This window comes from Lates calcarifer, linkage group LG21, assembly GCF_001640805.2.
Source record: "Lates calcarifer isolate ASB-BC8 linkage group LG21, TLL_Latcal_v3, whole genome shotgun sequence".
NCBI classification, from domain to species: Eukaryota; Metazoa; Chordata; class Actinopteri; family Centropomidae; genus Lates; species Lates calcarifer.
The window spans coordinates 10907303-10932567 of NC_066853.1; the positions used below are offsets into that span (position 1 = coordinate 10907303).

The 25265-nt window shown below is 40.1% G+C and overlaps 1 protein-coding gene across 1 annotated transcript in view; it reads right to left on the reverse strand.

Annotated features, from left to right (window-relative positions):
* The window catches only part of cbl (Cbl proto-oncogene, E3 ubiquitin protein ligase), a 35825-nt gene extending 10682 nt beyond the window's left edge, over positions 1-25143 (reverse strand). Inside the window, exons 1-5 of the mRNA XM_051065699.1 lie at positions 24273-25143; positions 18845-19092; positions 4251-4397; positions 3202-3358; positions 823-944 (exon numbers count right to left, since the gene is read on the reverse strand). Of these exons, the coding sequence (XP_050921656.1) occupies positions 823-944; positions 3202-3358; positions 4251-4397; positions 18845-19092; positions 24273-24419 (821 nt within the window). The 5' untranslated portion in view covers positions 24420-25143. The remainder of the gene's footprint in view (positions 1-822; positions 945-3201; positions 3359-4250; positions 4398-18844; positions 19093-24272) is intronic.
* Positions 25144-25265: the final 122 nt, after the last annotated feature.

Sequence of the window (25265 nt, forward strand, 5' to 3'; positions counted from 1 at the left end):
TAGAATTTCCTGAAAGCACAGGTCACGGGAATGAGGTTGGTGATACTGCACAAGTAGAGAAAAGGAGTCCTGGTGATGGCCTTGATGTTTAGCTTAGAAGTGGAATGAATGTTGTACCCATAATATGAACAGATCACTCCTGACCACAAACTGTAATTTTTAGTGTCAAAATGCTGCACTCAAAATCGCCCAATTACTGCTCAGATATCAACGTGGCCCTACGCAGGCCAGGCCTAAACAGTGACATCAGCTTTCAGTGTACAATCAGACCATTGATGCTAGGTACCAGTGCCATGCTGCCCTGGGTCCTTTGCACACAAGCCCACACAGACACATAGACAAACACACTACAGCATAAATGGTATGTGAGACTAACTTGTGCCCTGTTTGTGATTGTATTGATGCTAAAGCCAAACATTGCTAGTTGCACAGTGAAAGCACTAGTTACTTATGTAAAACAAGGATTCTGACTATGTGCATTATGCACTCTCACACATATTATCGTCTGAGCAGAGATGAAAATGGGTCCAGAGCTTCAGGAAATAAGCAACCATACTGTTGCCCATGGAAACACATGAACATGGTTATGTGACGAGTCTCATTAAGTTCCAAAAATGGAAATAAAAGTGTGTTGCTCACTGTGCTCCAAACATATGCCACTAAAATGTCAGTCTAAGCTGACCCTGAGGACAAGGCAAAATCAGATATTTACTGTGTTAACAATGTGCAGTTATGCCTATATCGCTGCAAGTAGAACCAAATGAGACCACATCTTGTGCTCAGACAGGAGGTTAACTCAGGTCATGTCTCTTCATGTCTCACCTGCCAGGCTTATGAATGAACTTCTGCAGCCGTGCTTTGACTTCATCATAGGTGAGGAAGGCCATGTACCCCGGGTGAGTAACTGCCAAGCTGTTCCAGTTCCGCAGCAGGGATGACCAAGGCTACACACACACACACACACAATAGAAAGAGAGAAGAGAGTGACTCATCTGATGTGTGAGTGAATGGACAGAGCAATAACAGTATGTGCAGAGTAATGAGGAGATATACTTCATCATGGATGAAGCTAAAGCAACTGTTTACTGAACATGAGTGTGATTTACAACGGCCGTCACAATCTGGGTCAAGCAATGTAAAAAGGTCCTTTAAGCTGAATTTGCAACACTTAAAACAGCATGCAACTCATTTGATACCATCTGGAGCCACAGAATGAGGAAGGTGAGGTGGACATAAGCAGCAGGCTGCTTTACCATACTCTATATAAAGCAGGTAACAGACAACTGTACAGGTGTTTCTTTCTTTGAACAACTATTTGACCCGAATCATGCAGAGCCATCCTAAGAGTAAGGGATGAAGACTTGAGCAAAAAATATATAAAATAATTCACAGTTCTCCAAAGCATGCTGACTGAGTGCGGTAGTGAGTAGGAGGTTCCGCAATTTGCTCTCACCAGTCTGTCTGGTGTGTGAAAGGAAGTGGAATTAATGCAACACTGAAAATGAGCTGCAGAAGTCATGTCCATGGCTAAGGTTATACAACAATTAATGCATAAAACACTGTTTTTTTATCTAGCTCAGTGACAAAGAGGAACTTTCCTGTCCCACTGTGGTTTCACCAAATTTTCCAAAATTAAAATCTGATGGTGGTTATTCATACTTTTTGCACACAGGAAGTGACAAGGTGAAAGCGTGTCCTCTACTGGGCTCAGTGTTAGATGTATTGTATCTCATCTCTCTTGTACCCTTTAGTGTAATGTGATCACAGACTAGCTGCATTAGTAAATAAAAGTGTGCTCAGTAATGTCATATCCGGTAACTGGACATTTATTTTCTTATTGCCATTTAAACATCAATTCACCCTAGACTGGCTCTGTTTACACTTAACTGAGGAGGAGCAAGCAAACTTTGCTAAATACATTGGTTTATAATCACCACTGCATCATTCAGCCTACAGATACTGCATGACATGAGACATTTGAAGGGCTCTTAATGTAATAAAAACACAGCATAATCACCCCCAGTCTACTGCATATCAAGGACAGAGCTTAAAATGGCCACAGGCTCACTTCCTCTTCTGAGTTTGAGGACATTTAGAGGAGGACTTTTTCTGTGAGAGGGAGCGTCATAGGAAATGTTTGTAATCTGTTTAGGTTTCATTAAGCCTTTTGGTGCCCTGCACCCAAGTAGCCCAGGATAATGTCACCAAGGGAATAAACAACATGTACTAATTTATAAAGCACATTGAGTTAGCTTTACATGTGAGATGCTATAAAATGTCAACGGCCATCATTTGGTACAGTATTAATTACAATGCTGATACAAAGTGCTTGCAATAGGTAAGATCAGCTCTGAGGATGGTGCCTGATAAACCTAGCGTCTGCCTTCCCTTCCTCTATTATTTCTTTTTTTATCCGCCCTCCTTTGTCCTGCTTCTTCATTCTATGTTGATGAAAAAGAAAAGAATAAATGGGGTGTTTCCTGCTGCCTCATGTATATGATTGCAAAATATAAATGGTTGGTTGTGTTTAGCCCTTTACCTCACCATGACTCCAAGCACATGAGCTGTGTGCTGCTAGTGAGGTCTATTAATTACAAAGTTGAGTCAAGGTTTGGCAAAGTAAAACAACTCATAAACTGACAACGTGTGCAAGCTCAGTTAGACTCGTGCCTAGGGATTTATTCCACTAATTTTCATCCTTGCTGTTTATGATTCATCTAGCAGCAAGACAGTCCAACCTTAGGGGAGCACATATAATAATGACTGTCCTTGAGAAGGATCTCAGAGTGACTCTAGCTAGAAAGAAAAAAACACAACACAGACCTGTCTGGGTCTTGTGAAGCAACAACAGACACCACTTAAAAAGGACAAAATAATTACTGTACTGAGTGAGCAGAGTGGAGGAAAGTTTCAACTTCAGTCACATCTGACAGTGTGAATACATCAGCAGGCATCCTGCTAACAAGTTGATAGAGTTAGCCGAAAAAAGATGTGGCAGATTAGTTTAAGTTCACTATGTGCTGCTCAAATGAAATTTGTTTCCTTCACCAAAGCTAACAGACTGCTATAAATTACTCTCTCTCTCTCCATCTGCTCTGTCACTTCCTTTGCACATTTCTTCTCTCATTTACTCACAAGGAAATGATAACACAAGGAGAAAGGTTTAGCATGTGCACAAGTAGATGTGCGTGTCTTCACTACCTGGAATAGCCTGGTGAAGATGTCAAACTCAAAGACAGAGATGTAGTCGTTGCAGGTGAGGTCTATGGTGGACTTAAGGGCCATGGCCTCCAGTCCCGAGCTGATGGGGTGAAACTCATGGAGAGACTGACGGAACACCTTCCAAGGCACAATGGTCCTGTAACACACAAAACAAAAACAAAAGAGATGATGCCATCCTCCTGCAAAAACTGAAATCAAACATCAAAACACCATAAATAATGAGTGTTGAGTGTAGACTACATGCATGCTGCCTTGAGGCATTCCCTAGGTGCATGAAGGTGGGGTGACAGGCTGAATTTTAACTTAGGCTTATCTGGCCTGTTACCTGATTGTGGTGTGCATCATGAACAGTTAAAGTCACTGCACAGCACCTGTATCTGATACATCAGTAACACTTCTAAATACAGATATGAAGTTCATTTCCCGTCAAAAAGTTAAATTCTAATGATTCATTCGTGATAAAGAGGAAATGCTATTTTCTAAACAGACTGTTTGAGTACTCCCTGATAGAGCTTTGAGGGTCAACGGTCACAAAAGCTGAGCTGATGTGATCTTTTAAAGAAAGAGTTATCAGATAACTTTCAATGCACTCAGGCCAACATTTGCAAAATACAGAACTGTTCCATATGATGGTCATATTTTTGGTCAATTCCTGTAACATATATAAACCACATAGTTATCTGATATATAGGGGAAATAAATGTGGTATTGGGAAAACCCAGCAATTAAAATGGTCTTGCAGTTCCACATGGCTGGTTTATTTTTTCAATGTGTTCAGTTATAATCCAACTTAGCTGTGCACACTCGGGGACTGATTAAATGTGTGTGATGGTCTAGTATACGGTTATAGTTTGCACATTTACATGTCAAAAAAGACACGTTTATTGTTTTTCTAATTAAGCAGTGAATTCAATTTATTTTTTTGGGGAACAACCTGTAAGGGACCCCATAGGGTTCCAGGATGCCAGTATGGAACCACTGGAAAAGTATAATATTCAAAGTGAAAAGTAATATATAATTGGACTCACTTGTCCCCGAAGGCGCGCCTCCAGAACTCTGCAGCATCTGCCTTGGTGATGCGGAAGTTGTCACCTTGAAACAGACCATTGGGGAAGATCGCCTTCAGCTCAGCCAGCATGTGGCTGAAGATCAACGACAGCTTGGTGAGGTTCCTCCTGTGGAAGTTAAGAGTAGAGGGGAGCGTGTGAGATTTCATGTCTTTATTGTGGTTACAGCGTCATCTGACCATAAAACAGCCTCAAAACCCAATGTAGATCAACATTGGTGATTTATTAGCATTACATGTGTTAATATTAATCAGATAACACCAAATATATTGTGGATATTATTGATAGGGTGTATCAGTCCTAATCCTGATATTTAAGAATGTTTAGCTGCAAAGACTTGCTAATGACATTTATTGAAACCTGTATAGTTTTTGCTTGCTAGAGATTTTGTTCAAGGTTAGCACTTGGGAAAAGTGACAACATGAGTTCGAAAATATTTTCTGTATTCAAATGTGCATTAAACATGCTACTGTCTAAGTCACCTATAAATAGCAACCTGTTCAGCATTTGTGCTGGCTCAGCCATCTATAGCAATGCAAAAAACGCAGTGATGCAAAGTTGCAGTGACACAGAATGAACTCTTGAAAGATTATGTATTGTATGTTGTACAGATTTTGATTTTTTCTTTTGCTTTTACACTTGCTTTCCAAAACATATCTTTTTCACTTCCTTCAGTAGGGAATTAGTCTTGACACTAATCATGCTATCATGGTTGATGGTGCTGTTGTCTGAGATAAATCGCACATTGCTGGTGAAACTGGCATCACCATAAATTGAGGTAACCAGTTGCATGTAGGCCTGTGGCCACAATTGCTGGATAGAATGATGGGTGCAGGTTGTAGAGGATATTGGTCTTCTGAATGGATTCAGCTTAGTCTTGGTGTAGAGAATTATTGCACATTTTAAACATGCAAGTGACTTGTTTTACTGGTCTCAGAAAAAAAAAAACAAAAAAAAACAATGCTTGTACCAAGTAACACAAACTTTGCTTTTACTTGTTTTTCCACAAGGCAAACTCTGACTCTTTAGTTTAGTTCTGACACTCACGTGAGAAGGCAACGTGAATGCTTTGCCTTACCTCTTTAAATAAACATAAGATGTGAATGTAGACTCTACATGTCCATAAGAATAACAGGTTATAGTTTGTAAAATATGCAGTAAGATGGATGGTAGTTAACAGAGGAGGCTCAGCATTTTACTCAAGGCTGGGTTTCTGCTTGGTGTTTTCTTCCCACTGAGAATTGTCCTTAGCTGCTTCCACAGTACAGAAATAGTCGCAGGTCCATGGAGACAACATAGCAGTGTTCAAGGACAGACACAGACACAGACACAGACACACACACACACACACACACACACACACACACACACAGACACACACACACACACACACACACACACACACACACACACACACACACACACACACACACACACACACACGATCACAGAGTGACTGAGATGTAGAGGCTAGCACGTCCTAGTATACAGCTCCGGTTCCAGTTGCAAGCGGGTGGTCAACAAGCACAGAGGAGAGGAAAGAGCTTGAGAGTAGGAGAGTAAAAAATAAAGAGAGTAAAAAGATGTGAGAACAACAAAGAGGAGGAAAAGAGGGGGACTAGGAAATGAGAGAACGAAGCTGCACAGTGTCACCATACCCCCTGCACCCCATCACAGCATTAGGAGTGTTAGGCTGGGAAAGCCATGATTTACGAGGCAGCACAGAGTGAGATTGTGCTTGGCTGTTGGGCAGGGTGAATTGACATGCACGAGAGAGACAGCGATGAAAGTGTGGCTACACTGCAGCTGCCCCTCACTACACTATGTACCCTATGAGTGGAGAGGGTGGGGCGGGGGGCAGAGTGGAAAGAGTGAATGGGGAAAGAGGACAGTGACTGAAGATGGATGAATACCATTAGTGTACGTTGAGACCCTGCCAAAATAGACCAGTGCCTGTTAGGGTGATAGTTAATCTTAGAGGGAAAAGACGAGAGTCTGAAAGAGAAAATGCAACACTCGCAAACTGAGGTAAAGCATTATATTTATACCCTCTCAGCAGTAAATGATCCTCAAACAGTGAACACTCTTGTAGCTGAATGTCTAATCTTTTGAACTACACTGCCCACTTAAAAATTTACAGCAAAGACTTGAAGCTTGTTGCATCGTCAACTGTATGTCTTTGAAGACAGGGCTACCCCTCATCAGTGATGCAATGTGGAAAATTAGACCTTCGACTACCCTCTGTATCTCCCAGAGGAGCTCACACAACCACTGACTTGAACCCCTTCCATGTCATCTCAGGGAAAAGCAGGCATTTGTGACACTGCATTTCTGTGTGTTTTCTTCGGCAGCTATCATCTCGGCAGGAGGTCCTCCTCTGTTTCTTCTGCTTCCTGGCCCTACTGGCCTACTGAGCCTTAAAGCTGTAGCTTCATCCATTCTCCTGTCAACCTCTCTCTACCCCGCGCTTTTATCTAAGTTATAACAGCCCCCTTCCTGCTCTACTTTCATCTACAACGTAATATGAAGACAGCTATACTCTCTCAAGTTTATGTGTGGAATTAATCTCTCCTCACTCAAAGCCTTCATTTCCACATCTAGGTTAGTTTACTGTCTTATGAATTCACTTATCTACTCCCCTCATCTCTGAACTTGAAACATTCATGGAGGCTACTTAAGACTTCAAGCTTATAAAGCCCTCTTCTCAAACCCACCATTTAATTTCATTTCTAATTCACCAGCAAATGCTAATGATATGTTTGAACTTGGGGCCACAATTTCTATGCAATGAAGTTTTGTGATCTGAGGAGACTAATGCTTGGCTGGATTTTATATGTATTCAAAAGGAAACTCATTCAGGTCTTTCCGAAAATTCTCAGTATGCTATAGTTCTGTGAGCTGGAGCTACATATAACCAATGTCACCTAGTTCAGCCAATGTCGCTGTGATCTAGAAATGAAATCAGACTGAAAAAAATAAAACATTGTAGGCATTCTTTCTAAGCACTGGAAACTGAGGTTATGCTGAGTTCAAGTGTTTTTTGTCAAATGAAAAGATAGTCCAAATTGTATGAATGAATTTCTGTATAGATACAAGGGAAAAGACTGGATGTAGTGTGTATGAGCAGTGCGGTCACCCTGATTAACACTACAATTCAACTAGCTTACCACTGCACCAAACAACAAAGAGTTGGCTCCTAAAAAAAAAAACAAAAAAACAAAAAAGAAAAGAAAAGAAAAGAAAAAGGAAAAAACCCTTTCTGCACATCGTGCACTGATGTTCAAGCAAGAGTTGGAACACAGAATAAAACTGTGATTAAGGGTGAAACTAGGAAGTATTTTCATTATTGACTAGAGTACCTGTGTTAAAAAAAAAAAAAAAAAAACGCCAAAATATTTAATTTACAATGATTTAAAACACATAAAAGCAGCAATTGTTAATTGTAATGGAAAGGCAAGAACTGACAATTATTTGTTTGAAAAATGACTAAAAAGATTAATATCTTATCAAAATAGTTGCTGACTAATTTTCTATCTATAGTTTCAGCTCTAACCACATTAATCAGTTTCATTATTCATTTATTTTTTAGCTCATACAGTAAATACAAAACAACAAGCTGGAAGAGGCAAAAAGGGCCCACTGAGCTGCAGAATAAACAGCCATTTTATACATCTATCAAAGCTACTGATTAATGCAGCTTTAACACCTCTGAAAATTCGGTTTGAAATCTTTAGTACTTCTCCATTACATTAAATATTCAGGAATTTATCAGGTTTGTGAGGGCGCCATTTGATAAAATTTAATTGGCAGTGGTGGAAACATAAGCAAACAGCCCAAAAACTTTCATTACATTTTGATGTATAATGTATTTATTGATATGTTGTAGACTGTGTTGTATACCTGAGCATTGGTGAATGGAAAAATGTGACAAAACTTTTTCAAACTGCTCTCCGCCCCTCCCTAAAAATCAGTAAGAAAATACAAAAAGAAAACACAGACATCTCTCAAGTGAGTTCATCAAAACTGTTTCTAATATAAACAGGAAATTCTGTGTTCATGTAGAACACTTATGCTCATAATAAAAAGCTGAGAGAAAAAGATTGTTAGGGCTTTTAAAGCATGAAAAAATGCAATAAAATAAAAACCACAGCGATAAACCTGTGCAGTAGGAGAAGCCGTTTTTTCAGACAGCCAAGCTGCTGTACCTGCAAAATCACAGGAAGCTTCATTTGAAGCGACATACGCAACTGCTCAGTCAAAAAATCCCCAAACATTTGACTGCACATTTGCTTGTTCAGTACATGTGTGCTGTTAAAACAATGTCGGGGGGTCACAAGCCTCAGGTCGAGATTTTTATGGGACAGATAACCAAACAGTTTGATATTCACTGGTCTGAATTTGTACACCCAATGTGCACACACAGTAGGTCCACATAAACTTGGTGTGTGCTGTAAAAGCAAACATACATATCGAGTGAACATGTGAATCAGAGGCACTTTCACACGATATGAATGCGTGTGAAGGAATGTGAAAAGTGAACACTGGTCTGACTGGCATCAGGCTCGTGGGGTGGTACAGCTGTCTCTGGCACGAGATTTGCCCAGTGAATGAGACTTCATTGTCTTCATTCATCTTTTTGTCTCCATGGCAGAGGCAGCATTACCAAAACATTATTTTGAAACTGGAAGTAAGATACAGGATCAAATCTAATCGTATAAGTAGCAGAACAAGCCAATGTCAGTTTTAGCATCTCTCCATCTCCCTCTGTCCCTGTCCCTTTCTATCCTACAATGCCCACTCTGTAGAGTGTGCGTCCATGTGGGTGGGTGTGTGTGTGTACTGAGCAGCAGTCTGTGCTCCAATACCTTACCCCTACAACTGTTCCTGCTATTTAAGCTGCTATGCCAACACTGACAAGTGGGCTTCGGACATACATAGGCTGGTTTGGTGACCCACTCTGGATTGTCATATATCTGTAGTGTTTTCCATATCTGTCTCTCATGATCATTCTTAACCACCACCACAGCAAAGAACCAAACCTTTTTTCTGAACACTAGGTTTTTGTCCACCATCCCCCTCATGCTATAGACTGACCTCTGACCTTGCAGCTGGCTGCTCCCTTCCTGTTTCCTGCTGGCTGTGATAAAGTAGTGCAGCTAGCCAGCCAGCACCGCACTGCGCTAATACACCGCAGCACAGCCAGCAAGGGTCAACCTTACAGAATGAGAGTCTGTCTGGATTGGCAGAGTCACAAGTAGCTGTAATATCATCATGCAGCTGTATTATCTTTTCTGCTCAAGGCTAAAGGGAAAATGCAGATCAGGCATGAACTGAGCCCTGCAACAAAGCTACCAAAAGTTGTTTACAACAATCTATAAAATGAATTAAAGTAGATCAGTACTAAGTACCTGGAGGATAACTACACTTTGAGACCAGCAAAATACAAATCCATAATCGTTACCCTTTCAGACCTCTGCAGCCCTGTGGATTCCATTTTTATGTAATGAGAGAATTCTAGGAAGACACTGAATTTATTGCAATAAACTGCATAGCAGGTCTGCAAAACTCTGTTTATACTCCTTTGAGGAAACATGGACACCAGTGTAACCATCTGCCATATTTACACAAATTATAAGAGACAAGACAATTTCAGTATGCTGGTTAGATCAAAAGTTGCATGTGAAAGGGCATTTACTACAAGTAACATCACAAGACTTCCAACATGACAACATAGTGAACGTCACTTTTTATTGTGCTGTTCAAGTCATGCAAAGCACTCGCCATCACAGGCTCTGGTCACAGCTGCTAGACAACGGGACAGTTATACCAGCCACATAGAAATCTGGCATATGAGAGGTGAACAATACAAAGAAAATTTTCAGTTCAGAGTACTGGTATTTCACCACCAGGCAAATTAATTTCTGACACTCTCCCTTCAGTTATTGACTGATTAATCGATAGTGAAAGTAACTGTCAGTGGAAAAAGGACAGTTGGAAAAAACAGTTAAAGTTATGATGGTTATTTTTGCGTTGCAACATGCATTTAAGGGTTCATGTTAGAACATGTTATGACACGTTAGTACGAGAACATACCGGTGCATTGATATCAAAATCCCTGCATATGATTTTTAGCTATGTAAGCCCCCTCGTATATGTAAAATACGAGGGGGCTAAATAAAAAATGTCACTGTTGTCTGGAAAACACAGTGGATAATGTGTCTGAAATTCTGGCTTACCATTTTGCTCTAGTCATCACTTTATAAATTTAACTCTCCGGAACTGGCTTCGCTCCAGATTTCCATCAGGAAACAGCCATGACAGCACACAACACACACACACATGCACGCACACACACACACTCTACACTGCACTTAAGCAATGACCCAAACACATTTTACTGCTTCCTCACAGAAACTCTTAAATTAAAAAACCCTAAACAAAAAAAACAACTGTGCACCTGTTCAAAATCTAGACCAACTTCTCCAAATGTGCATTTCAAATTTCATTTCATCTCACTGTCAAAGCTCTAATCACTCTAGACAATTAGACAGGATTAAACTCAGATTATTGTTGATTATTGGAGAAATAAACGATAGTTTAAAACAGCTGTTTTAGCTTAATCCGCTCAATACAGATGAACAACCATATCTCAGTGCATATCCGAGCTCATTTATCTCTGTGTGGATAAACAGCAAGTGCCTGTTGTACCCTGAGGGGCTGAGAAGCTGGGGGTTGCGTCATGCTAATCACTATAATCTAATAGTGTGAGGACTACATGAGTCGGCTGCTTAGTGATACCGCAGCAACATAAATAACCATGATGTTCTGCTATTTGTGTGTGTGTATGTGTGTGTGTGTGTGTCCACATCTGTATGTATATATCTGTATACAGAGCCACAAGCTACAAGCGCAGGCAAATGTAACTGAAGCAGAAACACCCGCAGCCTCTTAAGTGTGAACTGTGTTTTCCATTCCCAGCACTGATACCCCTTTAGCTGCTAGGCTAACCACTAAAAGCTTTCCTTACTTTACTCCCAGCTCCATCACAACCAACTCGCTAACCACCAAGAGTCCCTGCTGTGGCAGTGCAGAGAGAGGAAACACTTTTTTCCCCTTAATTCTTTTCAGTTTGTTCATCTCAGAGAGATGAGCCACAAAGGCAGTGCGCTCAGTTTGATTCTTATCTTATCTTAAAGTGAATGCAGCAGAGAAACAGCAGTGGTGTGAAACAACACTGTGGCTGTCTTCAATATGAGAAAAATAATACAATAATAAAATTCAGTTTAGGCACATGAGAATGCATAATGTCTGAACCTCAATCAGGTCAACCTGAGCTACATTAGGGGGGAGATTTCAGGGCAATGTTTTTTTGAGCTCCAAACAGTTCAAGGTTAAAAGGGTTCGACTCTTACTCATTTCTTTTCTGGTAAAGTGAACAAGCAAACAACAGATAAAGGACTGACAAAAACTGGGGTTTCACATCTATGGGGAAAAAAACGCATTTACCTATTTCTCCTGTTATCGCCTTCAGCATTTTTTTATTTTAACTGTTTGGCAGCAGGGGACTCTGGCTCTCTGAATATGGTCTTAAAACCTTTTTCGTACCATGAAATCAACAATACAGGACTATCAGTTTAGTGGTGCATATTTGCCATTACTATACTGTGAATTATGCATAGTTAAATCTGTCCATGTCCACATTTAGTAGCAGGTTTAATCTTTCATATCAAACGACCCATAAGTGTATTTCTCTGTTTTTAAAACGTGTAGGAGCAAGAATCATTAAGCTAAACTTAGCCATACAGCTACTGATAAAACAGGACTAAATGATATTCATGCAAACCTTCTCCTGTAATCAATTTGATCATTGTACACCATTGTAATGCACCGCCACATTTCCTCATGCTTCAGTCCAATACTACAAACACAGACCTTTCCTACAGCGTTATAGCTGCAATGATAAGATTGGTTTTCAGATAGTCAAAGTCAGGAGCAGTGCTCTCAGAGACACACTTTTGTTTCACATGGATGTCAGGTACATTTACAGAAAATAGGAAGTCATATTTTAGGACGGGGCTGTCTTGGTGAACCAAAATAGGAATGGGTGCAAATGACATTTGCAAATACCAGAGGCACTGTACCGTACAATGCCATGTTTTTCTCTGTTCACAAAGGCTTGACTACATAAATCATTGATAACACAGATGCACTTTACTGTAAACAGCTGCACAGCAAATTTCCTCCTATGATCTTTTTTATCCAGGTTTGAAAACATGACCTGTCCAACAAATACAATGAACTTTAAAACTAAGAATTATGTCCAAAACACAAATGTACAGACAGCAAGGTGTTGTGAAAAGAACTGCTAGTGTGACATCAGAGACAACAGTGCCAAGCAGCTCTCACAACCTACTGAAAAGAAGGCCTCATGCAAAGTGTGCGTGCTTCACCTCCACTGTGCTTCAGATAAAGGTGCAGCTGTTCTGACCGGTCCTGATAATTGTTTGATGATGATAATAAATATTTGGTCTAATTTGATTATTAATTTTTACAGACAATAAAACGTAAAAAATAATCAGTTGTTCATCTTTTAATTTCCAAGATTGCATATTTCATACAGAGGTAACAACTGAAGTATTTCAAAAACACAACTGAATGTTGTCAAGATGAGTGAAGAGAAATGGACCCAAATCATCTTGAGTGAAATGCTCTTCATGACACCTGCAACTGAAGCCCAAACAGTAGTTCTGCTGCACAGAAGGCGGAATGAGTTGAAGCTTGAGGAAGTTGTTCCTACCAACCATTGTAATAATATCACTGAAGCATGTCTGGAATGCATTTTTCTATTGTGCGAAGGACTGGAGCAATATGCTGTCAGTAAAGGAAGGTAGAGATGACGGTAGCAAGTAAAGGAGGAGGGGTAGCAGTTAAGAGTAAGCCTAAAACATGAGTGGATTAAACTATTAATTTACCATGTGTGTAGGACTGGAACTAACAAATTAATCAATTGATTAATCATTTAGTCTTTAAAATGACAGAAAAAAGTGATGATATTCCTGATTTAAGAGAGAAAGAGAGTGAGTGTGGTTTTTTTAATTTTTAAAGAAATATCAACCAGAAATTCTACAAATTCCCAGCGGTCAAAAATTACATCATGATAATTGCAGTACTACTACATGTCAAGGAATTTGGATTTGTCTTTGATAACCTCCTTGTTCATTAAATTGTTTAAGGCAGATCAGGATTGATGATATCCCAAATCTAAAAACTCAGGATGTGAAAATGTTCACACCATTCAGCACTAAGCGAAGTGTGCTTACTTTAAAACACAGCCAACAGCCTTTCACCAGCAACAGCTTAGGTGTGTAAAGATAAGATATGAGACAAATTAGACCATAAGAGATATACACTCGTACTATAAATACCATTTACAACATCTTATTAGCCTCTGGGTTTATCACTTTCTGCAGTGTAGGCTGTCCCACAGTACAAATGCATCACCCTGCAGCCTGTAAGCCCACCACTTCCTGTGACCAGCTGGACCTATCGACAGTGGTCAGGATGCAATGGCAGCTTAGCCCAGGAAGACGATCAAACAGAGTCTCACAGAGAGGTCAAAGCAGTATCCGGTTAAACCCACAGAGGAGGGGGATTAAAGGGCTTTTCTGTGGACACATTGATCAACCCTTCTACTGTATTACTTTACTAAGGGACTGGAGAATGTGTGATGTTTAACATATGGGTTTCCTATCTGACCATAAGTAAATTAATACACTGGCTACAGACAAAGCAGCTGTGTTAAAACCAAGGGGGAGCTCAGAAGGACAGCACACTCATTTCTCAAGACAGAACAATCAACCAAAACTATAATTAGCAAACCTTCTCATCTAAGTCAAATACTATGTTGGCCTGAACAACCACACTTTTCTGCTATATGGCTTCTAGAGTAGACAAGTGAGCCAGGCAGCTAGTTAAATGCCAGCCAGCATTTGGTTTGCAGCTTGTGAAAATTTCTAGAGCTGAAATTATATTTTTTCTTTCTGGAAGATGGAAAAACGTTTATAGACCATAGTAATAACTATCTAAAAATGTGATTTGGATGGGGTTATAACAATTAATCAATTAAACTGAGACAGAACAACATTCACAAAATATAAGAACATAACTAGAATTAGTTGATAATGAAAATAATTGTTGGCTTAATCCCTGTGCTTGAGTCATATCCTACTATCCTACTACTCCTATACTATTAGCTTGTAAAATGTCAGACAATTATAACATATACACATTATATTTTACCAATGTGATGTCTTTAAACTGCATGTTTTGTCCAAATAGTAGTTCAAAACCTTAAGTTATCCAGTCTATAATAATATGAAATAAATAAAATATGCAGATTTTGAGTAGAAAATTGAATCAAACTCAGACCAATTAATTCTATTTTGATCAACTAAACAATTGATCTATTAGATGTTTAAGCTCTAGCTCTGGCCTAACTATAATGCACCATTATATAGTGTAATCTGGTTGAGATTTTAACCACAAGTTTAGATCTTTCCTCAACCATTCCTCTACCACTCTTTTCAGAATAGGCAAAAGAGAAAAGTTTTTACATTTGAAAAATGAGAGGTAAAAAAAAAGTGAAAACCAACTCCTGTGTGGGTCTTTGTCAACTCTGAGTCCAAAAAGTGTCTCGGCTGTGCTGTGTAAGCCAGAAGAGGAAGTAAGTGAAGCAAACAAGGAGGAAGTGCTGACTGTGTTGTGTTGATTCTGACTGAATATGGGCTGTCAATGTTAATAATTAAGTCTCGCTCACAATAGACTCACTTTCAGTGGCACTCTCTCAAACTGAGGCATTTCTTTTTCTCTCCTCAGTCAGTACGTAAATACATTACACCTCTTACCCCACATAACCCAGCTGCTACTAAGTTAAAGACCAAGCTTATCAGACTGGTACTACACAACCTCAACTCTACTTCAACTCTAAAGCTAAACAATGTGTGTGATTTGTATGGGAGTAGGGGGGTAGATAAATTGAGAATCTAAATCTCTGGGGGGGAGACACTGTGAAGAAGTCTGTACAGCATCACAATATAGCATATCCACCCACGCTGCATTCAGGGCTCTCATGACACGCTTGGATCTTTCACTCTGACAAGAAAATAGCTATTAAGACTTTGTAGACTCCCAATTTTCAATAATTGGGTGAATAACTATCAAGTAGGGATGCTGATTGAAGTCACAGTGGTGGAAATTATAAGTGTCAGTATTCATTCATATTTTAATTCAAACTGAATTGAAGAACAGAGTGAAAGCAGTGTTTAATCAAACTATTCTTTTTGCATTTAGGGAGATTATCGTTATCCTTACAGTTCTATTTTTCAGTCTAAGCCATGTGCAGGGCTCAGCTGCAGCCTAACCACACACTAGTCTCTCTAGTGGCTCAACGTCATTGGTTGATTCTATAGCATTCTTAAGTGGGCTGATACTGATTGGTTAGTGTCACTGCCACTGCCTTCTCCATACAGACAATAGCAGTCTTTGTGTGTAATGTCTGGGTACTCTGTGTGTGTGTGTGTGTGTGTGTGTGTGGTGTGTGTGTGTATTTCCTCTGCTTTAACAAAGAATTTTTTACTGCACAACCTCTTGGTGCAATGAAGTGATGACGAAAATGTGTTTCACAGAGAAATGGATAAAATGCCTAAAACAACTTTATCAGCTCAATATAGGGATTGTTAAGATAGAAGCTTCCTCTTCTTTCTGGTTGCCTTCATGGGGTTTTTCTGTCTGCACAATTACTGTCATGCTAGCTGAGAAACAACTGTCTCACTGAGGAACTAAGCTTGTTGTATCACTGGCTAGATAAAACTATTACTTAATCTTCTCAGTCAGGTCAAACAAAAATACAATAACCTCCTAAAGCTTCCCTCTCCCTGTATTTAAGAGTATAAGCTTCCAAATCTTTTCTTAAAGAAGACACAAAGCAATACTAGAAAATATTCATCTTTTACTATTTTGTGGGCTCATGTACTGCATGTTGACTTTACATTGTTGCAAAGTTGAGGCTCTAGAGCTGTCTTGTTCATTGATTTGTTCTCATAGGTCAGCTTCCTGTTCATATTTGACTGTAGTCACTCTTATTTTGGCAGCATGACCAGCTGATGCTAAAGTTTCACATGGTTCATTTATATTCCCAAGAGGACCCACAAACAAATACATGCTCGCATGCACAGTGACGACACGATTTAGCAGTCAAACATAGGCTGTTCGCGGGTGTGTGCGCAACAGCTGGCCGATTCACTTGGGATAAGTAGCATACAGACCTGTATACCTCTCCTAAGGGAAAGACTTTTACTTAACTTCTTTGGTAAAGGCAATAGAAATGTAACATATGTGTCAGAATTGAATTAAATAAAGTGAAAGTTTCCAAATGTCCCATGGTGAAGCGACTGTAACAAGACAAGCTAAATGGTTACAAATTAATCCTGTTAGGCTACACATTAACACAGTTGTGCAGCCTATTCCCTACACTGCAATAATACCTGCACATTTCACATTAATTACTCAGGTTGGGTGTCTAATTAAACAATTAGTTTCACACACCAACAATTAGTACAACGGTGTACTGAATTACTGACGTCTGCAGGGAATACTGCTGAACCTTGTGCAAAAATTAGAGCCCATATGATCAAAATATGAATAAAACTATTTTCAGTTTGTTTGTGTATGTTTGTGCACACAAAATCAAATTTGTGCTCAAACTGAAATTCTATATTAAAATTTTAAGCATAGCCTGTTCTGCCAGCACACCATTAATGCCCAAATGACTCCAAAGTGGTTTCATTTGTTTGTACACTATTTGTGCAAATTTGTGCAAGCAAAACAAACATATGTGCTTATCATAATTTACTTATTTTATATGCAGTGTCATAACTTGAAAATTAATGAAGCAAATATGTTTTGCATTTTGCACTTGTGGACATATGCACAACAGCACCATTGGGGAAACACTGGCTATGCATCAACTTTCTGCTCATGACAATATACCTGCTCTACAGGGATGAGGTAGCTCAAACAACAGTAAGAGGTATCAAGAGTTGAATACTATTACTTGATCCTTCATTGGAGGTGATGAAAACTGAAAGAAAACAGCATTACTGTCTTCCCACGCTATATCAATATAGCATGCTCATAGTTCTGCAGAAGTAAAGTCTAGTAATAGAAATTATCTAAGGCAAGAAGCAAAACAACTCAGAAATACAGGAAAGCTGAGTAAACTGCTTTTGTTCAGGTTTGTTAAGAATGTCATTGAAAACTGCTTAAAATAGAAAATATGAATAACCGTTGGCACAAGGATGAAGCCAATTTTAGGTCCAGATTTTGCTATTAACTTCTCCCCTCAGGCAATAGTTTCTGTCCACCCATTTCCACATCCGCTCAGTGTCACTGTCTGACAGACCAATCCAAAAAAGCTCTAGCAGACAGCAGCAACTTACAGAAGCCAGACATAAAAAGTAGTCTGGACATCACAAAGGATTTTTAAAAATCTTTCGCAAGTCATCTTGTTCACTGCCAGCAAGAGAAACAACTGATCCAGCGACAGTTCCTAGAGAAAGCCCTTACAGGGATAATATTTAATACTGACTCACATCTTCTGTGAAACACTCCCTAGAGAAACCTAATGATGGCCAACACACTATTTCATTACACATTGTATACTGTGTATGGTCTGTTACAACTATGTCTAAAGCCCTTGTTCAAAGCATACAATGAACCAAAGAGAATCTGTAGTGATATAAACAAGGAGGTAAGAACAGCTCCATTCAGTAGCTAGTCTACACCTCAGAGAAACTACTCATTAACACAACAGGATTTTAAAGAGCTCCATTTTGTCAAAGCCTTTGCCTTTGATATTTTCTAAACAAGGGAAACAAGGGGAATGTCTTATTAATCACGCTTACACAAGTCTCTCCACACATAAAACCAGACAACTGCTTATTTTTAATACAGACTGTATACTTGTGTGTCTGTTTTCAGTGGACAAAGATGGACAAAGATTTCTGAATGTAAGAGGAAATAAAGAGAAAGAGGCATTATGTGATTTCAAAAAAGAAAGTGTTACAGCTACAAGTAGAGAAGTAGATGGTAGAGATAGAAAGGCACAAAAACAAAGTGACAGGCAGGCAGGCAGCTGTAGATTAAGCCCCATTCTGACCACATACGCTCACATGCTCAAACCACAACACCTCTCTCCTCTTGTTTTCATACATCTTGAGCTACAACCACCCTGGGGGTTAGGGATGGGTGCAGTTGTTCAGTCTGTGCCTACAGTCATAATTATCAGAATGAACTGCTGCATTATGAAGATTTCACACCTCACATTGACCTGTTTCAGATGGGTTCATTAAGGAAAATCAACACAATGGCTCAGCAGTATGGTTTGAGAGGAGAACAGAAAAACCAAATCAAGCCATTTTTGATGCCATTCCCCTCTAGAATCACATCCACTCAATTAATACTAATTTAGGTGCCATACTTTAATCCACTTTACTCACCTGGGTTGTGAGTTCTCCTCGTACATGCGTTCTTTTCCCTCCTTGAACAAGCTGATGGTCTGCTTTGTCTTCTTTGTTAGGTTCTCCATGAAGACCCGGAAGTACTCGTTGTCCCCCAGAGTCTCCATTTTGCCCTCATAGCGAGACAAGATGGTGCGCAGGTGCTGGTAGGTGTCTGGCAGCAGATCCAGGATGTAAGGGGGACTGTTCTTCAGAGCCAATTTGGGGTTTTGGCATAGGCGCACCACCTGCAGAAAGGGAGGATGTGGGGGGGGAAGGGGGAGACAAGATACAGTTATAGACAAGAGGTGGTTGCGAGAGGGAAGGCAGATGAGAGACAGGCAAGACAGAAGACGTGTTAGAAAGAAAGTGGTGAGAGAAAGGTTAAAGGAGGGTGAGAGAGAAAGAAAATCTGAGAAGTGTCACTGTGTTTTCATTCTGTACGTTATAGACAGATCTTTGCATGATATAGCTCTTTTCTGATTTAAAGCACTTATCTTTAGTGCAGAATACTGTCCATGAGCCCAGATGGGAGACATGCAAAGTGGAAAATGCCAACAAGGTTGAAGACTCAAAGAAAGGCCCTTAAAAGCCCTGTCAAGCTTGGAGCTTTCAGAGTGTGGCAAGTCTACACATTATATAATGGAATATCACTGACTTAATCCCTCATAGAATCATATGTTATATCACCACCGTCACACTACCTCCTTTTGTATCTACACAAAAAAAGATGGGGGTGACAGAGGATGAATCGTACCTGCATTTATCTATGCCGTTTTTGTTCACATTTTGAAGCAATTTACAGATGTATTTTGTAGACCTGCAGCTTAGAATATGTCTACTTGTGGGTCACCACAGTCTGATTCTCCACTTCTTCAGCATGTTTAGACAAGATGTTGATATGTTTACACTTCCCCATTTCAGTCTGCACATTCTAGATCACTTCCGCCTTAAAAACACAAATTCTCTTTACTCAACATTTGTATGTGATTGCTTTGCAAATTTGAACAGCTGAAACACCGACTGTGATACTGACGACGTGGATATGAGCTTCAACTACAATGGTACATCACAAAGACTTTTCAAGTACAAAAGACTGAAAAACTCAAACTTCAAACAGCTTGACTAATGTCAATCATTGATGCATCAGAGGGAGTGTTTGTAATGGGTGAACAAGAGGATAATCTTCTATTAGATGGCGTTATAAAACATGTATATTTAGATCCCCCCTGTTTGACGTTTAGACCACAGAAAATCAACTACGTGCTTGAGTCAAACATGTTCACCAGACTGTATGAATGCTTGTTTCATCCTCACTAATGTTCAACCTTTCCTCACCCATCTCACTGTACTGCTGCACTGTGTCTGAGTCACTTCGTTGACCATTACAAAAGACACTGGCTGGGAGCCTAGAACACTCTGTCATTAAGCTCTGTACGGACATGGTTGCTGTCATATTTACCACTGGATTCAAGTCTAACTTGATCACAGGGACATAAAACTACACTTCCATTCAAAAATTCTGGGGTCTCACGTCCTGATTTGAACCAGCATTGATATGGAGCTGGGCTGGCAGCTTCAGTGGTGACCGAACAATTGCATGTCAACAACAGGACATGGCTCATTCTTTTTGTAGACCGAGCCAAATTATTGTCTACTAATCATGTCTGAGTGTTAGAAAGAAATATGGCAGGAATAGCACTACAAGAATGTCGGTTTAAATTTCCTTGCCTCTTCTTTTTGGAAACCATCAGTTTGTCCTTATGGGAAAATTAGACTTCAACAGACTTAGAAAAGACTTCTAATATAATTGAAATCAGTCTAGAACCACATAAATGTATCAACTATCACCAAAGCAAAACAATTTTATGTCTATGCATGCAAACACATACATCTATGCTATGGTGACATGGTTTAATGTAATACCATGTGATTCCATGGTGAGATCCATCTGATCTTTATTTCTGGGGTTTAAATGCTCATCAACTAAATATACATCTATACTGTTCTCAGCTTTACAAAGTCAAACTATATTGATATAAAACATTTATATGTTTGATACAATTCATCAGATCCTCTAAATTTCTTGACCAACCAAGGATTAATGTCTAATTGGAGACTAATCGATCAGCTTATGGATGGAAAAATAATAAATTATTTTAAAGAAAAAAAAGTTCCCTAGTTACAGCCTCTCATTCTCACTTGACACTTTATATCTAATTACTGATCATTAATGTCATTCAGAGTATTCCTCCTCAATTAACATAAAGACACCATGCTTAATATACTGAGACTGTAACATATTAGGAATATTTGATCCCAGTTTGTAAATGGGTCACTGAGCTCAGACCAGTTGGTTCATCATCACTGTATCAAATGCCTGTCAAAAAGAATGAGGTCACACTTGACTGGCGGGATATTTTAAGCAGTATTGCTTTCACAACATGCAAAATGTTTTTAGCATGTGGGCATCAAATCAAAGGTCAGCTTCCTACTGACACTGAGAGTGAAAGGATCACAGGTGAAATTTCTCAATGGAATTACATTATGTCCATATCAGTTACTTTACACTTTTTATTTATAGATAAAATTCAGAAGTCCTTAGTTTTAAAAGGACATCAAGGATGACCAGGGTGTATAAAAGCATTGCTGGAGTGGATACTACAAAAACTAATATGGCTGTTTTAAGCACCAGGAAACACAAAAAAGCAAAGTCTTTATTACTATTAGTCATACGGATTATCTATATTGCATTCAGCATTAGACTGAGCAGATAAAATCAGCAATGCCCTAATCATTTAATCCACTTAAAAACTGTTAGTTGCCAACTAATGCAACTGAAGGAGAAAGAGAAGCCTTGGAACAACTTCTACTGAATAGTATGCAGTACACTAAAAGAACAGTACCTTTTGTGTCCTTTGTGTGTTTTGGATAATTTGCTTGTGGTTGATGTCTGGATAAGAGCCGATTTTTCATTTGGCTACACTGACAACTGAACTGAAAACTAATATGCCCTCAGTATCATAACCAACAGTGAGTCCTCACCCTTCTTCAGGCCTCCAAGTTCAGGTTTACAATGGTTATGTCTGAGACCAGATAAGACTGTTGCCAAGGTTACACGACTAACATTATCATCTCCCCTACCCATCTATCATCTAACACTTGTGCCCAAACCTCAGCCAAGCACATGTACATGCATGCTCACGTACAAGGCCACAACATCCAAGCACTCGCGTGTGTAAGCGTATATCAAAGGCTACTGCCTTCAAGTAAAATGTTGAGTCCCTCCAAGCTAAACTGCATTCCACTCATCTTTTTCTCTCTTCTCTCAGTCTCCTGGCTGATTCTACACCTGGCATGGACCAGGTAGTTTTTCCACATCAAGTTCAAGTTGTTTAAAGGTTAACCAGCTTGAAGAAAAGTTGTCCCCTCATTGTATTTTTTGACTTTAGCTGTAAACAGGTGATTTTTGTGCTTCCTTGTTTTTGCAGAGCTCAGAGACCGTTCCCAGAAAACATATTTTGCCCTATGTTTAGCAATTAGAAGAGAAACAACAATTTGTTAATTCTCTGAAAGTTTTCAATGTCAGAATATAGATATTTTTACAAAACAGTCTGATGATGAACTATGCTAGGCAACTGAATTATCCATTTGTCTTCCATAAATTTCATAACTTCCTGAGACAGATTTTCGAAGTACCATTGAAGCTGTGCATAGTGTCTATATTAAGAAAAAAACTTAATAGACAGAGGTATAGTCAATTTCAGCTGTAAGTTAAGAAATATGTGTTGCTGAGTTGTACAGCAGCACAACATCATTATCATATTATCCATATCATCTCCGGGCACTGTATCAACTGAAATTCACTGATGGTTATCTGCCATAATGTCTAGCATCACAAATTTGGTGTTAAGGTGAAAAGACTGAACACAAGGATTCAATTATTAAGCTTTGGTTTGTTGAACACTGAGGATAGGCAAGGTTGTAAATCTGAAGATGGAAATTAACCTCATACTTTGGATAAAATTTAACTTAGTCCTGTGCCTGAGGTGTTTTCAAAGAGTAACCGTATTATTATTTGACAAGTGTTGGTCTAGGGTATATGCTGGGCTGTGGTTTTCCTTAAGACAGCACTGAACAACATTTCCGCTGCTATTTTAAACAATCTGGTAGAGTAAAAATACTTTTGGTCTTATAGCCTTTTCAAAAGGTAAGCTACTCTTTTTTTCACCTCACTGGTGCTGTCCCTCAACTGTTTCACTGGGTCAGATGAATATGGTAAATTATTCTCATACTGTAAACTGCAAAAGCTAACCTGACTATGCAGGTGGTTTCAGTGGAGTAAGGTCAGTTGTACAGTCATCTTGTCCAGACTGTACTTCAAGATGTAGACACAAAAGATTTATAAGATATAAGACTGTTGAACAGTCGCAGTCACTGGTAACAAAACTATAAGCAAAAACTGCAATTGAAGTGCTGCCTTATTTTCTTATTTGTGTTAGGCACAGTACCTCTTAAAATGTGGACAACAACCTCGCTTGATAATCTAGCACAGATGCTAATGGTGCAAAATAAACTGGAACGTGGTTTCTAAATAATAGCTTTGTAAAAGAACTTAACATCAGAGCTCTAAACCAAGGCCTCAAAGAGGAAGAAGATACACAAAAGAGTGTCTTGTCTTCCTATTCACACTGATATTGCTGTGTGAATCTCACAGGAAACTGGGGGTCAAACTGCAACAGACTTTTTTTTCCGAGAAGTGAAGCTGTGAAATGAGTCTTCCCCGTGAGAGAGCGTAATTGGCCTAGTTAAATGGACGCGTTGCCTATATTTTATTTCAGTGCTTTGTTACAGTTTCCTGTGACTGACAAAATAGTTGACTGTAGACATTTCAACAACAATGTACAGGAGGGACTGTGACTGTGCTGGGAGCCCTGTAATTTTAGTGCACTGCCATAAGTTCACGAAATCAAATTCCTGTATCGCATGTCTCCTTTCTTTAATGTTTACTATACAACTTAGCTTTTAAACGTGGTCCAACAAGTTGGATGTAACACGATATGACAACTAGTTAGCAGAGAATGGCACAGCACTAGCAAACAGATGTGTTGTAGAAAGCCCTTCTCTGTCCGTCGGCTAACGTTAATGTTACGCTGCTTTAAAAGTCCGAGTGTCTTTTAAAGTGATGTGAGGTAACTTCGGTGTTATGGTAAAAGAATTATATGGTTTATGTTCTCAAATTAGCTAACGTTAGCTAACCACGTCTTCGTCCCAGCTGACTAGCTAACTTAACGTTAGCAACGCCTGACCTGCAGCAGGCGAAGATTAGCTAGCTTATCGCTAGTTAGCTGCGATTAGCTAGCAGTCGCCCTAGGCACCCAACGCTGTGGCTAACGTTAACGGCTAGTTAACGGTGATCACCACAAACCTTGTCCATCAGTTTCCAGCATTTCTCCACCGTCTTTTTGTCCACGGCCCCGGGCTGATGATGGGAGTGGAGGTGGTGATGGTGTGGCTGGAAGGCATCCTTCATCATTCCGATGAGCCCCCCGCCTTTCTTCAGGTTCCCTGCCATGTTCGGGCTCGGCTAGGGTCGGCCAGAGCGGCAGACAGGCGAGGCAGGGCAGGGGTCAGGGGGGACCGAACCGCTGCCTGGAGTTAGCTGGACCGGGCGATGGTGATCCGGCACCCCCCGGCGAGGACAGCGCCCGAGTGGCGAATCCGAGCCAGGGTCCGACGGGGGGTAGAGGGAGGGAGGGATGACTATCGGATAAATGGTCCCATCAGTAAACCTAGCATCAGTTCGTCAGATAAATGCCCCGATAGTGGCTAAAACAAGCCCCTCAGTCACTCACACCCTGTGTATGCTGCTCTATGCTGCAGCTAGCTGCGTTGCTCTGTCTCTCTCTGCAGGGACCCACGCAAGCTAATTAGCAGAGCACCAGACCTGTCTCTACTCGCCCTCAGCTGGAGGACAATGGCACCGTTTCTCTGCCCAGAAGCTCTGTGAACTGGGGTGCGTCCTCTCTTCTCGACAAACCCCGATGTCGTTCCCCTTTTTTTGTCAGCGGCAGCTTCTTGCCTGTGCTGTGTCTTGACGGGAAGTTCAGTGGCTGTGTGACAGTGTCAGCCCTCCTCTGCGGGCGGTGAGGCTGACGACAGAGCGCACTCACCGATGACTGAAGAGAGGAAGTTGCACTTAAAACTGCGAAAGATTCTCGGACGCACACGGGAACAGGGGTGAATAAATAATTGTGGGAATTGAGCATTGCCCAGTATTTTTCTGTTTCCCCTCCCGTGACGTGTATGCACGGCCCTTTGCCTTTCCTGTACGTCCCCTTCCGTTCGCCCCCCTCCTCCTCCTCCTCCGCCCCTCAAAACCCAAACTCCACGCCTTCCCTGTGCGCGTTCACGATCTATG